General features: G+C 35.8%; 1 protein-coding gene across 1 annotated transcript; it reads left to right on the top strand.

Moving 5' to 3' along the window:
- Positions 1–902: 902 nt before the first annotated feature.
- LOC121413594 (histone-binding protein RBBP4) lies at positions 903–14,952 on the top strand. The gene is made up of 12 exons (XM_041606467.1): positions 903–1,065; positions 4,012–4,159; positions 4,946–4,996; positions 5,463–5,557; positions 6,648–6,821; positions 7,633–7,748; positions 8,308–8,468; positions 9,212–9,275; positions 9,753–9,815; positions 11,341–11,495; positions 12,199–12,367; positions 12,943–14,952. The coding sequence occupies exons 1-12, from the start codon at positions 1,047–1,049 to the stop codon at positions 13,012–13,014; spliced, it is 1,287 nt and encodes a 428-aa protein (XP_041462401.1). The 5' UTR covers positions 903–1,046; the 3' UTR covers positions 13,015–14,952.
- The last annotated feature ends 2,472 nt before the right edge of the window (positions 14,953–17,424 follow it).

Here is a 17,424-nt window from a genome sequence, read left to right as displayed (position 1 = left end):
CGGCTGTCAGGAGTGAAATCCGAACATGCTTTTGCAGTCGCGTTGTTTATGATAGTTTTTTTTTCTAAAAATAAATTATTAACTAAATGAATAGAATGACAGACAAAATCAAAATAAACAGATACTTATAATGGAAAGACAAATTGAAGTTTGATGGATTAATTGATACACTTAGAAGCTGCCGAAAGATAGATATAGAAGACTGATAAATAGATATAGAGACAAGATAGACAGATAGATAGAAATAGAGAGAGACGGAGAGAGAGGTGGATAGATAGATAGATAGATAGAAAGAGAGAGAAAGAGGGAGAGATGGATGGATAGATAGATAATAGAGAGAGGGGGAGAGAGAGAGAGGTCGAGAGGGAGAGGGGGAGAGAGAGAGAGAGAGAGAGAAAGAAGGATAGATAGATAGAGAGAGAGATAAGTTGTAGATAGAAATATGGACGGACAAAGAGAAAGAGAGAAAAAAGACAGACAGATGCTAGAGAAGGAGAGAGAGAATATCGGAGAGACAGATAGATAGAAAGAGAAAGAATGAGAGAGACAGAGAAGATTATTAGATAGATAGATACTGCAGTTACATAGATAGAGATAGAATTTGAGAGAAAGATATATAGACAGATAGAGAGAAAGACAGACATCAGCAAATCGGCAAGGCAAATGATCAAGGCAAACATTCGTATTGAACCTGGAAAGTATAAGCTCAGCTGCCATGGCTGCATTTGCAAGTACGGTATGTTCTGCGGTAACTTCGGTGCGGACTTTGGATCGCGCGCCCAGCTGATAATGTAAACAAACGTAGACGTAGACTCTTCACTAGTCGCTTTTTGGCTACTTTTCCGGAAAATGCCTTCGCCAGGGTGTAAAACGGAAACGCGCCCCCTGGCCATCGAGCTGGCTCTGGCCCTCTGTTGACACTTCCGTGTACATTCCGCGCGACATTTTTGCATGTTTGGCGCGGAGGAAATCTATTGTTCTTGGCAGAAAACGTACTTTGATTTTCACCTTTCCTGTCTTCTGTGATACTAAGAACACCCACAGGCATGGCTGAAAAGGACAATGGTAAGAATATTATGTTATTTTTATTTGTTTTCATTCATTAAATTTCTAAGACGAAGGATCGTAAATCCATTCCAGCCAGGGCCACTCATCACTCCAATTCAAAAACTACGGTACTTACGGTACGGTACCAGCGCTGCATGCATGCAGGCGTAGGTTCACGATCACGTTTGGTTTACAACATGTGACGACTGTCACTCCTTTACTTTCCTTCTATACATTACATTCAATTGTGTAATTCAATGATCACTTCTTATGTTCCTTGTCCTCTTGCTCCTACATTCTCTGCCCCTCTCTCTTTTATTTTCTTTCATCATTTATACCTAATCATCCCTTCTTCTACTTCTCTGTTTTTCAATCTCTCAACATCCTATCTTTTAAATATATTTAAAACAAAACAATTAACAAAATATAAATATATTTCATAAACAAAATACATTTAACAATTTATTACGATAATTCTTATACATATTATATCATATTATACAATATGATCCTAAAAACTGAGTAACATGAATCAATGTAAAAAAAATGATAAGATTTTTCTAAAATACTTACTGGGCCCTAGATATTTACAACATTATAATGAATCATGTAACTTTATTCTACATATCCGTCTAACAAACTGCAAAACATATCTATCTAATAAAAATGAAAACATACATAATGCAAATAAAAATCAAATTATCTTTGAAAATATCCTAGATGTAGGCCTAGTATCAAATTAAACTTTAAAAAATATCTACTTAAAAAACAAAATAACTGTAAAATCCCAACAGTACAAAAAGACGCCTAACACTATCAAATACAATAAAAATATACATATCACAAATGTATTTTGTAATAGAAATATTAATATATAGATGTACGAATCAATTTACACTAAAAAATATATCTATTTTAGTAAAAAAATACTACATATAGGCCTAGATACAAAATGTACATGTATAACATCAATAAAAAAATTAAAGGTACTATATAACAAAATAACAAAGGGAATTTCTAACACGAGAGAAGATATCTTCACATTCAGGAAATATATGTATATGTACAAAATATCTATAAAAATGTTTACATTTACGTATCAATTAACATTTACAAAAAAATATATCTAATGTAGAAAAAAATATGATAAAATGGCATACAGATGCAAAGTGTCCAAAAAAAATTAAATGAACAGTACTACAAAATATTATGAAATTAAATGCTACCATGACAAAAGATATCACTACGAACATAAAATATATGTATAAGAGTTTAAGTCCGAATAGTCCATCAGGGGATTCGTCCATCATACTCCTCTACAAAACTTGCCAACGATTCATCTTCTCCATGTCCTCTAACTTTCTAATTTGTCCATCTTGATATGAGATGTATGAAATCAGCGATCCAACAATTTCTTTCAGCCGGTTCGGCGACGAACTCATGTCCTGGATAAGAGGTAGCGCTAGAGTGTTCAACTTGACTGTATTACCATTTTCGTCATTAGCCTCAGGAGTACATGCATCCTCTTCCTCTGAAGATATGTCCTCGTATAGTTCTTCTGAACTGATCCTTTCTCCAACATTGTTGTTCTCGTCCATCATGTCTATGGACATGTCTTCTGTCGCTACCGGAGTGTCACCATTCGTCTCCTTTGACCTGTCTGTTTCATTGGTTACAGATGACGGAATGTCTTCTCCCAGTAATTGCTTGATAAATTCATCATAGTCTTCATCGAAACGAAGTTCTGCAGCCACTCCGGCCATCGTTCAACGAAGTAGACTTCCAAAAGCTAACGAAATTGAGGATGAATCACTAAACTGATCAAGTCAAGAGATGTCCACGAGCTTTAACGTAAATTGTCAACTATTGACGCTAATTAACACCACAAACTCTTTAAACTCTTAAAACATAACAGTGACACGTGTGCATTGTATTCAACCGAAAGCAAGAATGAGTCTCACGCCCGTCTCACGTTCATGCCGGTCATGAACTTGAATAGATTACGTAATCACTATTCACCATAAAGTACCTAAATCTTAATCCCTCCTTTCAAGAATATGGGGTATTAATCTTACATGGTAGCCCTATAGTCTCAAAGCATTACATGTGGTTCTGTATCTGTGGACTGAAGGAATTATGAAGTGACATTTTATATATTAAATCAAATTGCATATGTTTAGTAAGCATGTCATATTTCAAAACTTAATTTCCAAATGTTGAAAATAAGCGCTAAATGTCATTACTTTCTTATTTTATATTCGATTTTGATAAGTTTTCAATACTATTCTAATTTGATTTCTCTCTTTTTAAATAAATAAATTTTGCCGCTGGTGGACTTTACTTTTACCATCTCCAAAATCATAAATGGAAAACTGTAATGTAATTGGTCTACAATAAAACGCACCACACAATTACACTAGATAATACCACACCTTTAATTTCATTCATTGCACACTTCTGAATACGGGGGCAATATAAAATCAAAAGCTATGAGGGTGCAAAGCGGACAAACAAAAATTAAGACCTTTTTGATACAAATTCTAATTTTGTAAGAGATTTCACAGTTTTATAATATCCACGAGTTTTCATTTGGTTTTCTTTCCTTTTCTCTATTTTTCTCTTCGTAAAACTCTTGTGGCTCCGTGGCCCTCAAAAAGCCCCATCTGTACGACAGTACTTTACTTGAATTGAAATAAACCAAACTGAATTTAACTGAACTGGTTAAACCTGATTAAATAACATTGATCCTATTATAGAACGACACTTTCACATACAAATTAACAATTCACCAACTAAGTCATACTTAGTTGGTGTTGTTTCTGTTGCTGTTTTAGTTGTTTCTTTTTGGTCTTCACCAACTTTACAAGATCCTTAACTCAATATGCTTCTGCTAACTTCTGTGGGAACCCTGCCTAGCTTTAGTAAACTGATCAAGATAAAGTGTTTTGTTTTTCTTTATTTCAGAAACGTTTGATGATGCTGTTGAAGAGAGGGTGATCAACGAGGAGTATAAGATCTGGAAGAAGAACACACCATTCCTCTATGACCTTGTAATGACCCATGCCCTTGAATGGCCAAGTTTGACCTCCCAGTGGCTCCCAGACGTCCAAAAGTGAGCCTTCCATTTCAGTTTAAATTTGATAATAACCGGTGTGTTGGTTCAGTTGGTAGAGCGTCCGTCTCACAACCGGGAAGTCGGGGGTTCAAACCCCGGCCGCATCAGACCAAAAGACGTTAAAATATGGGAGTTGCTGCTACCCTGTTTGGCGTTTAACGGTTAAAGGGATAGAGCCTCGTCGATCTGGCGCTGCACAGCGGCTGCCGGGCCCACGATTAATTGGGCAAAGCAAATTTTCGGAGTATTTCATTTCATGTCTATTTCGAACAATAAAATATGGATTTTCATTTTTTTTTTCATCAAATTCCTGGTGGGTGTTTCATAAAGCTGCTTTTAAAGTTACGCACAATAGGCCTAACACACAACTTTATGAACGACCGGAATATGTTCTTATGTCCTCAATGAATGACATAGGGATGTATCACATAGCACAAGAAAGGGTCACCAGTCGTGTGTAAAGTCATGCGTATCTTATGAACAGCTTTATGAAACACCCACCAGTAGTAGCAATGATCAGGGCCCTGTCTTACAAAGAGTTGCAATTGATCCGATCAATCACAACTATGGACGGCCAGTAGCGTCAACATCTATTAATGCATGTTTGTTCAGAATATTTTTTTTAACTATGATGTATATTCATGCATTCATTGTTTTCTTGAAAATTCACTGTGCTTCTCTTTGTTTACAAAGGACATTGTGCAAATTTTCTGTAGAAAAATTTAGCATTAACCCTTTCATTAATGTTTAACTTTCTTTGTAAATTTCCTCATTTTTTTCCAGGCCTGAGGGTAAAGATTATTCCATCCATCGTCTAGTTCTTGGTACACACACGTGAGTTAATTTTCTTTGATTCTATTTACAAATAATGTTATGATTGAAATGAAGGGTACATTTGGCTGCTCTACAGTCTACATAATACTTGATGAGCTTGGTCACCACACCCATATTAGAATGTTTTTCTCCCAGATTTTGTTTCCAAAACCACAGGAATTGGTGTATGACTAATATTTTGTGTTTTTTCATGATTTAGATGTTCTGATATTCAGCATTAGCAAAAGTACTGGAGTTAAAAAAATCACAATTTTCAGCAAGCAAAATTAGTGGGAAAGAAAACCACCATGAAAATTTCAGCTTATGCAGATAACAAATCCTGGAAATTTACAAGGTAAACAGTATCAATACCTCTAAATCCCTGCTATAAGTTTAACTTCTACAAAATTTCTGAAATTGTATAATACACAGGGACTATGATTGTAGTGAATAAAAAACTTGTTTTCTTGAACCTTATCTTTTGCAGATCTGATGAACAGAATCACCTAGTCATAGCCAGCGTCCAGCTTCCAAACGATGATGCTAGCTTTGATGCAGCACATTATGACAGTGAGAAAGGAGGTGAGTGATTGCTCTCTGTGGCAGAGCTGCCAGTTTGAAGGATATTATCCCATTTAGTAGGATTTTTAAGGGAAAAATAACACCAAATATAATTTATTTTCCCCTAGAAATAGGTTTTTAAAAATTGAAAGTAATTGTTTTTTAGTACATTTTTTAAACTTTGAAGAAAAATAGGATTTTAGGCTTGAAAATGGATAAATCAAAGAAAGAATGGGATTTGTAGTGCTCTTCTGCTGTGGTAAATTGCTACTTGGTCTACACCCACTTGGTCTAATTTCCACTTGGTCTCATTTGGTCTAATCCTAGTTCGTCTACTAACCGTTTGGTCTAATGACCATTTAGCCCACTAACCATGTCTAATTTCCAGTAAGGCTATACCCATTTCGTCTAATGTTGACTTTGTCTGACACTGCGTAGTTTCATGAGCTGTTTATGAACAAAATTTTCATTTGACAAAGTAGAAAGTAGGTAAACTTGGCATACAACTTAATAAGAATTAGACTAACTGTAGTTCAACTGCTTGGAGTCTAAATTAATATGAACCCCTCGACTTTTGAATTGCAGAGCATTAATCAAGTTTGCTGATAACACTTGTTTCATCTTAATGTTGGAATTGAAAAAAGAAAATACCAAAACCAATTCCTTTTCACATTGGAGTTTAGGAACATGACATCAATTTCATATTTCGTCAAGGTCCTGTTTCACAAATGCTTGATTTCATAACAAATGCAGTTTCAATTACAAGTTTACTATCAGTCGCTCAAATCAAATTATTTCAGAAGCTTGAGATTGTTATTGCGAATTGGTTTTCATAAACAACTTTCATATATATTGGGCATCTGTGGACCTTAACATAAAGACTTATAATTATCGTAACTTTGCCAATTGGGAAATTCCATGGAAGCCTTGATTTTGATTTGCTATTGGGCCCTGAGTCTATGTTAGTTACCATAATTCCAATGCAACAACAGTTGTAAGTTCCTAATGAAATGTTCCCCAGATCACAATGATTGAGCTGTTTTGTGAAAGTTGGTAAAGAAATTGAACACATTTAGAATGATCATTCTGATTTGTGTGTTTTGTCTTGTAGAATTTGGAGGGTTTGGCTCCGTGAGCGGGAAGATCGAGATCGACATCAAGATCAACCACGAGGGAGAAGTAAACAGAGCGCGTTACATGCCACAGAACGCCACCATCATAGCAACCAAGACTCCTAGCAGTGATGTACTGGTCTTTGATTACACTAAACATCCATCCAAACCAGGTAAGTCTCATCGGGGAATAGATGGTCATTGTGTGCACAAAATATCCCTGGTGGGTGTTTCATAAAGCTGTTCGTAAGTTAAGAGCAACTTTAAGAACGACTGGTGATCCCTTCTTGCAGTGAGATGTATATTGAATTGGCGATGGTTTAGCGCGTAAGAAAGGATCACCAGTCGTTCTTAAAGTCGCTCTTAACTTACGAACAGCTTTATGAAACACCCACCTGCTTCTGATATTTTTAAGATGATTAGGGATTCAATATGTTTCAGACAATAACCTAGCTCAAACTAGGTAGACCAACTCAAGTTGGAGAATACCAGGTGAAGTGGTGCTAAAAAGTTTGTAATCCCCACAAGAAAATGAACATATTTCAAATGTTCAAATTCTACCACGTTTTATATATTTTATTGTGAAGTCAGGTGATAGAATATTACATTCAATAAAGTTTGTTTCTCTGGGCTCACTGAACATTCTCGTGTTGTCTACATTCAGCACTCAGCATGAAGTAGTGCATTTTCTGGTGGGGTTCCCTAGCTGTTGGGCACCACTGTATTCTCTGATCAGGAAATCTATGTTGATCTACCCTGATAAAAAAACATATTTTTACCAATGTGAAAGCAAAATGCTCATAATATTTTTAAAAGAAAATACCTGCTTAATAGTTGGTACTTGTAAAAAAATAAGAGAATGTTTGTGGGTTTTTTCCCAAGGCTGCAGTTATTCTTGCGGAGTGGCAGAAAATCACGGGAACTTTTTGCTATGAATGTCTGAATCATGACCTCTTCCTTCTTTCCTTGTTCTCGATCTTCCAGACCTGAACGGTCAGTGCAGACCAGACCTGAGACTCCGTGGTCACTCTAAGGAGGGATATGGTCTCTCATGGAACCCTAACCTTCATGGCCACCTACTCAGTGCCTCAGATGACCATGTAAGTATGACCCCTTGGCCTGTATTCTGAGCCTATGCAAAAGAACCTACTCTGCTGAAAATCTCCAACACAGATTATTACATGTGGGAATGTGTATTAGTATTTCTTGTATTTCTGCTGACTGAATTGATGCAGATTTTGCTAGTAAACATATTTTAATCTGAATTATTTGGCACTCATAACCACTTGGTCATATTGTCTGATTCTGCATGGAATTATTTGTGATCATTACCATGAAGTAAATGTAATTCAAGTTTAAAGAAAAATCTGTGAGATGATGTTGAAGAGGTTCATCGTGGCATTGGATACAGTAGAAGAAATAATAATCGGTTGTCTCAAGATTGGATCAAACGTTGTTGGAAAGCAATGTTTCATCTGCAAGCTGCTAGACTTCTTCATGCAATCTGTACCTCAGTGGTTTAAATTATGCCATTTTCTTGATCACTTTTCACATGTCTCAACCAAATGTCCAGTAATGTATGAAATTGAACCTGAAATACAATGCCAATCAATTTACTTGATTTACTTACTGATGTTAAGCATTCTGTTTTTTACTCAGACCATCTGCCTATGGGACATCAATGATAAGCCTAAAGAGAATCGTGTGGTAGATGCTAAGACTATATTCACAGGTCATTCAGCGGTTGTTGAAGATGTCTCGTGGCATCTTCTTCATGAGAGTCTGTTTGGATCGGTTGCTGATGATCAGAAGCTCATGATGTAAGTACCGTAGTATAATTGAACTTGACTGTTTCCAAAATTTTCTAACTGTAGAGACCTATATATACATTTGAGGATGTAACATTTATATGATACTGGCTAATCATATAGGCCACAAATCCACCTTTTTGGTGCTCACAGCACTTCAAGAAAGTCAGTGAACATGTGAACAATAACTGAAATAGAATAAATAGACAATTCTATCTTTTGGGTCTATCATGATAAGGTTTCACAAAGTGTTCTTAGGAAGGACGAGTTAAGATGATATAGTTTTCTATTCATAATCAAATCAGATAAAGGTTTATTGTCTAAAACGAAAGAGTAAGAGATTAGATACTTGAATTTCAAATTCTCTTGCAATTTCAATTAAAATTAATTGCCCTTGCAAAAAAAAAAAAAAAAAAATTAAATAAGAAATGCTTTCATATATAGGATTCCACAATCAGTTCCAATACATTTTGCTCTGATGGAAAATCTGAATGTTAAGCCAAACATAAAACCTAACCTCCAAAATTTAATAAGCCCTTATCCTTATCTGTACATTATTCTGAACCAAAAACTTGATTGCAATCCTAACTATAACCCTATACCCTCTAGATATTGAGAATGATTGGAGCAAATGTTGCAGGATTTTTTGTCACCTCTCAATCACCCTCTACTTGGTTTATTTTAGATCCTTGATTTTGAAGTAAATATCAAAACATGAAGGTCTAATATATTTGTGTTTTGTATTTTATTGACAGCTGGGATACTAGAGTAAGCAATCTTGCCAAAGCAAGTCATTCTGTGGATGCTCATACTGCAGAGGTAAGTCACATGACTAGCTTTATGATTATTCGAGTCACATGATTAAAAACTTTTTCTCCTCCTTTTTAACTTCACTTTACAAACTGCCCAAACCATGATAATTTGAGAGCTGTACCCTTTTAATATGACCAAGAAAACAGAGACAAATTACTCTGTAAAGATACCTCGTAGGGGGGGGTACAGATTTTATGAAATTGTACATGCCAACTCGTACTGAATTTCAGTAATTATTACTAAAATATAAGAATAATAATGATGGTTTCATGAAAAATACTGATTTCTAAAGTTTCAGTTTTATGTGTTGTCCTATTGTACAGTATTTCTTTGGAAATATTCCTCAACAAATAATGTTTTACAGCTTTTTTTTTAAACACTGAAATGTACTTGATCAGGTTTTCAGCTCTGCTTTATGGAACTATCCATTTGCTTTCTTTTTTGTCCATATTTCATTATAGATTTCTCTCTTTTATCTTGTAGGTGAACTGCTTGTCTTTCAATCCATACAGTGAATTCATTTTGGCTACTGGCTCGGCTGACAAAGTAAGTTTAATCACTATTTTAATTGTCTATTGTTTTTGTCTCACCTGCGAAGCAAAGTGAGACTATAGGCGCCGCTTGACGCGGCGTCAACATCAAATCTTAACCTGAGGTTAAGTTTTTGAAATGATGTCATAACTTAGAAAGTATATGGACCTAGTTAATAAAACTTGGCCATAAGGTTAATCAGGTATTACTGAACATCCTATCAGAGTTTCATGTCACATGACCAAGGTCAAAGGTCATTTAGGGTCAATGAACTTAGACCATGTTGGAGGAATCAACATCGAAATCTTAACCTGAGGTTAAGTTTTTGAAATGTCATCATAACTTAGAAAATATATGGACCTAGTTCATGAAACTTGGACATAAGGTTAATCAAGTATCACTGAACATCCTGCATGAGTTTCATGTCACATGACCAAGGTCAAAGGTCATTTAGGGTCAATGAACTTTGGCCGAATTGGGGATATCTGTTGAATTCCCATCATAACTTTGAAAGTTTATGGATCTGATTCATGAAACTTGGACATAATAGTAATCAAGCATCACTGAAAATTTTGTGCAAGTTTCAGGTCTCATGATTAAGGTCAAAGGTCATTTCGGGTCAATGAACTTTGGCCGAATCGGGGGTATCTGTTGAATTACCATCATAACTTTGAAAGTTTATGGATCTGATTCATGAAACTTGTACATAAGAGTAATCAAGTATCACTGAACATCCTGTGCGCGTTTCAGGTCACATGACCAAGGTCAAAGGTCAATGAACTTTGGCCGAATTGGGTGTATCTGTTGAATTACCATCATAACTTTGAAAGTTTATGGATCTGATTCATGAAACTTGTACATAAGAGTAATCAAGTATCACTGAACATCCTGTTCGAGTTTCAGGTCACATGATCAAGGTCAAAGGTCATGTAAGGTCAATGAACTTTGGCCATGTTGGGGTTTTTTGTTGAATAACCATCATATCTCTGTAAGTTTATTGGTCTAGTTCATAAAAAAGGGAAATAAGAGTAACCATGTATCACTGAACATCTTGTGCAAGTTAGAGTAGTATTCAAAGTGAGCACTGCTGCTATGTTGAACCGCGTGATGCAGGTGAGACGGCCAGAGGCATTCCACTTGTTCTTTTAATGATCACACTTGTATGAAAATATAAAGAAGTAGAGTAGGATTCTTGAATCGGTACTGTATAGGGACGATGTCATGTCTAAATATAAATACAATGATTCTGTGGCAGGAGGTTTGAGTTGAGTGTACGAATTTCTCATATTAATTTGACCCTTCAAGGTATATAATTTTTAGAAAAAGTCAACATAAATAAACTGACTTTAAATCCATTGACAATAGTATGGAACTCTGATTATTTTTAAATGTAGTCAAACTAAATGTGTTTTCAGCATTTAAGTATCCCAATCCCGTCTTGCAACTCAAGTGTCTTTATCAGAAATACTTGCTGTCTTTAATTCATGAAAATAGTAATACACAAATTTCATTTTGTTCCTTTCCATTTCGTCTCCTGTAGACTGTTGCATTGTGGGATCTGCGTAATCTGAAACTCAAGCTTCACTCCTTTGAGTCGCACAAGGATGAGATCTTCCAAGTTCAGTGGTCTCCGCATAATGAGACGATCCTTGCTTCCAGTGGTACTGACAGAAGACTCAATGTATGGGACTTAAGGTATGATGCTGGTATTTTTTCATTCTTTTCTAGGCTCTATCATTATTTCACTGAATACATGGCTGTACCATTAAGTAATACAGTCGAGTCAGCATTAGTTGATCTTCTCAATGTAAAAAACAAGTCAAAGTGGATACTATTTCTCGGACCAAAATGTGCAAAAAAGATGTAATATAAACATGTAATTCTTTTAAGTAGAATTGACCTTGTCTGAGTCAAATTACCTCCCAAGTCTAACATTTCTTTGAGCCATGATATTTGACCTATCCATATGTTAGGAATTCCATTAGAAAGTCAAATGAACCCTTGTAGGTATTTCTGCTGCATGTTGAGATGGCATTGCTAGTGAATGTCCCATGGACGCTATTACATATATTCAACCCTGCATCAATCTACAGTGAAAGATATTTACAAGATTCCTTCAATTTGGCCAGCTTTTGTGAAGATACAAAGTCAGTTTCTGTAGATTAATTCTGAAAGGGCTGAAAAAAATCTGAGGCCACCAAGTCCATGATCATGCATGGCCTATTGACTTGGCCTCAATGTCACTCTCATAGGCCTTCGCTGTTTTGGTGTCTTTTTTTTTATTTCCCACTTGTTGGTTTTCTCTGAAAAATTGAAATTTAAGGTTGCACGACTGGGACTTTTGATGTCTCGATTGATCGTTTCGATCGATCACATGATCATTTTATTTTCATTACAGTAAAATTGGTGAGGAGCAGTCTCCTGAAGATGCCGAAGATGGACCTCCAGAGCTTCTCTTCATCCACGGAGGACACACAGCTAAGATCTCAGACTTCTCATGGAATCCGAACGAACCCTGGGTAATCTGCTCCGTCTCCGAAGATAATATCATGCAAGTTTGGCAGATGGTATGTGTAGGCTTCCTCTTGTATTTCTTAGTTAATTGATTATCTGATTAATTGATTAATTCATTCATTCTCTGACTGATTGACTAAATGACTGATAAAGTGACTGACTCACAATTCATTCATTCATTTGTCCATTCATTTTCTTGTTCATTTACCAATTTTCACTAGTTTTGTGCTTTCATTCATCCATTCTTTGTTTCATTCACCTGTTCTTTTGTTCATTCATTGTCATGATCATTGGCTGATTGGTTAATTGAATCACTCTTAATGTGCACATTTAGTCATCAACTTTAATGAGTTATTTTCTTATAAATGTAGGTTAATTTTCATCCTAAATTTTGATAATTTACTTTAGTCCCATTCATTCATCTCTTCATATTTGTACTTGTTTTAAACCTTATGCTCTCCACTCACTCCTGTTACCCATGCATTTACTTCAGAGTAAACGCATTTTGTCAAAATATCTGACAGTGTATACAAATCTCTGTTTGGTTTTGTAGACATATCCTGTCCTACTTGAGACTTGACACTCTCTGAATCCTTTACCTATTCCTTTTCTTTCTTTGATCCTACAGGCGGAGAACATTTACAATGACGAAGATCCCGACACGTCAGCGGCTGATTTAGAACAACAGACTGCATCATAAAAGCTCCACTCTTAGAAAGAAAGTAAGATCAGCAAAGGAAAAACAAAGACTCAAACTATACTTGACTATCATTAGCCTACCCATTAATAGTGCCATCACTTCCTTATTCCTTCCTCTTTTCAAGATTTGTTTGCCTGATTACCTCTATGGTACCCCCAAAATGTCCTTATCATGTTTTTTGCTCATTGTCTGTCTGGGCTCTAAAACAGAGGATTAAATAGAAAGAAGACCAGAAAAATGACCTCTCTGAAAGAGCCCCCCCCATCCCAAAAAAGTTTGATAAAAGAAGAAAATCCTGAGAAACCGGTCACTGGTCGATTTGAGTTCTTCAATAGATGTCTAATTTAGGATAATGTAAATAAGTAATGTGATAGTTTTTCTATGTTTATTGAAGGTGATCAATACGGTTGTTAATATAGCCCAAGGGGGATGTCTTGGGGATAATTGTCTTTGTAAGGGACGTACAGTCACGTAGATTTCAGCATAAAGGGTCATGGAGATCAGAGAGCTTAAAAGGAAGGATTGATTCTTGAGGAATGGAATGAAATTAAGTTTTTGAAGGCTTTTTGGGACATACTGAGGCAACTCTTCATGGCAATCCCTGTGACATCAGTCATTTACGGCACAAGTCTCGACATTAATGTTACTGAAATGCACAGTCTACCTAGACTTTTCTCATGAGGATTTTTCTGTTCATTTGCATGTAGAGCAAAATAATTTTAGAGACAGCACAAATTAAAACACTTAAGTTGTTGCTACTACAGTGTGTGTTTAATCACAAATGTTAGTTGGTGTAGGTACTCAAGCTTAACTACGGCATTAAACATACATGTATGCCTCACTGATATTTGCATCTATTCCAAAAATACGATTTATAGGGTGGAGAAATGGTTTGTAAATTTCTGTGAATATTCCATCTTAGAATGGAGGGTGATAAGATAATGGAATAGATAAGATAACTGCACAAGCATTTTATGCTGAATATTATTATATATTTACCAATGTAATGCTCCTTTTTCCGTTGTACCTGAATGAAATTGAGGAATAATTAGTGATACCTCATGATGATATGCTGAAAACAGACCATTATATCTGTGCAATTGGCACTGAGTCTTCTAGTGTTAACCTGGATGTATGTTTGATACCAAAGCAGGAAATACAAATTCTCTTATAAAAGAAACAAGTTGTTGGGGTAAGAATGTTGCATCTTCTCTAACTGTATTTATTCTGTTACAGTACGTTTCACTTCCTTTTGCTTTTTAAAAGCAAATATTCTTTGATTGTTGTTGTCTTTGCTTCAGTTATTCTGTGTTGATTTTATAATTTTCCAATTGTGGGATGCTGTATTAATTTATCTGAAGTACTGAAAATGATAAGTTATTTTGTCTGCAGTCTGCATTAATTTGAACAGTGAATTACGAGACCTGAGGGGTGCTTCACAAAGATGTAAGTATGACTTAGAGTCGCACTTTAATACCGAGTTGCGTGTGGTATGAAAGGCTTGACCGCATTGATCATATCGTGTCAAGAGGACACGCACTACTGCGAATCTATCAATAAGATCGCGTGTTGCATATCATGTACGTGTTGGCATTTAAGTCCCGGGATTTAAGTGCGACTTAGGTCATACTTAAATGTTTGTGAAACACCCCCCTGGTACTGCTGCTCCCTCACTATGAAGAAAGAGAGAGAGACAAAAAGGGGAAATGTATTCGACCTAATTGCAGCATCAGTAGTTAATAGCAAGAGCGATCAAATCAAATGATTACTATCAGTGTTTTGTGATGCTTTCCATGTATCTTCCTCGTAAGGAATTGATTATACAATGTACAGTATGTATCATTCTTTTTTTTCTACAATATGAATTGTGTTCAGCCAATGTCCGATTTTCTGTAATTCGGTGTAAAACAGTCAATTAAAGGACATGTAGTATTTGTATATGTATGTATACTTTGTGAATCATACTGTTGTACTTTCATTTGGATGGTGCTGATGTTGATGATGGTAGTCATGGTGATGATGGTAGTCATGGTGATGATGATGGTGATGGTGATCATGGTGATGGTAATGATGATAGTTATTATAGTGATGTTGATGAAAAGATGATGGTGATGATGTTGTTGGTACTGGTGGTGATGATGATGGTGATCATGGTGATGGTAATGATGATAGTTATTATAGTGATGATAATGTTGATAAGATGATGGTGATGATGTTGTAGGTATTGGTGGTGATGATGATGGTGATCATGTTTATAGTGAAAATTGGTGATGGTAATAATTAATATAGTGATGATGATGATAGATGATGATGACTATGGTGATGATGTCTATGGTGATGATGGTGGTGATGATGATGACAATGAAGATGGTGATGACCATGATGATGGTGATGATTATGATGGTGATCATGTTTATGTTGATGGTAATGATGATTATTATAATGACGATGGTTATGATGGTGATGACAATGAAGACATTGATGGATTGTGGATGACGGTGATGATGACGATGATGATGTTGATGATGGTGAAGGAGAAGGAGAATGTGAAGATGATGGGGATGATGATAATGACTACGGCGATGATTAATGATTATGACGATAATGATTACATGATACGATTGTTCATTGTATCCCTCTTGCAAAATTGTTGAAAAAAATAATTGATGTGGAAATGTCCCATCAGCCTTTTTTATGTAGGCCTATCAAATTTTTCAAATGAAAATTACTTCTCTTTATGAAATAAGAAGCGTTTTAATTTTACATTTCAAAGATTTTGGTAAACTTTCCATCCCTAAAGTGCTTGCTAATTAGAAACTGTTGATTGAAAAAATAAAACAAATTTTAGGGACTTGTTTGGCCCTCTCTCACGGATTACTGGATTTGCCCTTGATGAGGGCGGTAATAAAATTGATGAATTGATTATAATGAGGCATCCAGACTGGCAGGTAACATGATATATATAAAGAGAGAGAGAGAGATGTCGAGATAAACTTGTGCATTTACATGTATATAGGCCACTGATCTTTTATCGGCAAAGAAATTGACAACGGACGAATAATAATCTCTCTGAGATTTTGTGCATATCAGATATTTGCGATATTTTTCGACATAGCACTGATAACTATAATGCATATGCACATAATATTGCATTATCGGAGAGTAAGTTAACGAATTTTGTAATTCACGTCATACTACGTTGCTCCAAGGACCTATCCATGGTCAATCTTTGGTGTGTTATTTTAACCATAGATGATTCCGTTCATAATAAACCAAATTTCGGGTATTCTGAATTTGGGTTTAAGTAAAGAAAATTAGGATAGGCAATAAGCAATCTACATGGTTTTCCTTCCAAAATACTGACGAAGTTTCGAACGAACTTATTAAATGTCATTGGAATATTAACTGTCATTTGGCTGTTACAACCGAAACTGATGTTGCTCGAATAAATTCATATCCATTATCTTTTCACGTTCAGACAGTGAAGGGAAAGTGATCGTTACCATGGCAACGGAATAGATGTCGTTGTCACAAGGGATCTGGGCACTGTCTTAATGGATCGCTCTCGATCCGATGAATCTGTTGCTCATTCATACACGACTAAAGTAAACTTTCAAGCGAAGCTGTAGGTTCATGAGTGGAGTAAACTGATGGAGGGATGGGGGCGGGGCCCCGGATATCGTTACCATAATAACGGAAGTAATATAATGGTGATTAACAGTAATATTTGGCAGGATACCATATTAATGATAAAGGGGGACGAGTATGGGAATTTATGCCCAAATATTCATGGGGTGTATTACCCTTAAAGTTTTTGAAAGCAAAGTAGTTAAAATTTGGGAGGGGTCTTCACCGCTAGATCAAATAATAAGTAGGCCTACATTCAACTAAAGTAATATAAAAGTGTTTTTTCCGAGGGGTTTGTGTTACACCACATGGGGAAAAAAATCCGGCGTGAGTAAGCTCTATTGCAGTCATCTGCAAGGACGTTGCCACATGGGGGGGGGGGGTGTTTATAAGAAAGACTGTCCCCAATGATTTTCGAGATACGGATTACATTTAAAAAGATAAGAAAGAAAAGAAGAGAGATTAAATTTAAGGGAGGAGGAAGAGTATAAAAGGGAGAAGATACATCTTAGGGCTATATATGGTGCTCCTTTAATAAAAATATTTAAAAAAAAATAGCGTGACGTCACCATTAGATCACTTTGCCCCCCCCCCTCCTTATCAAAATATTCTGGCAACGCCCCCTTGTAACTTAATTTTGAAGTGCAAATGTTAATAACCATTCAAAATCGGATATATCAAGCATTCAAGCAACTGTATCGATGACACCTGATATCGGTATGAACGATGAAATTACAATTCATCATCCCATGCATAAGGATATCCGCATCAAAATCATTTTCT

The sequence above is a fragment of the Lytechinus variegatus genome, chromosome 4 (assembly GCF_018143015.1).
Source record: "Lytechinus variegatus isolate NC3 chromosome 4, Lvar_3.0, whole genome shotgun sequence".
NCBI classification, from domain to species: domain Eukaryota; kingdom Metazoa; phylum Echinodermata; class Echinoidea; order Temnopleuroida; family Toxopneustidae; genus Lytechinus; species Lytechinus variegatus.
Note: the sequence above shows the minus strand (reverse complement) of the source record. Positions and strands in the feature narration are given on the sequence as shown.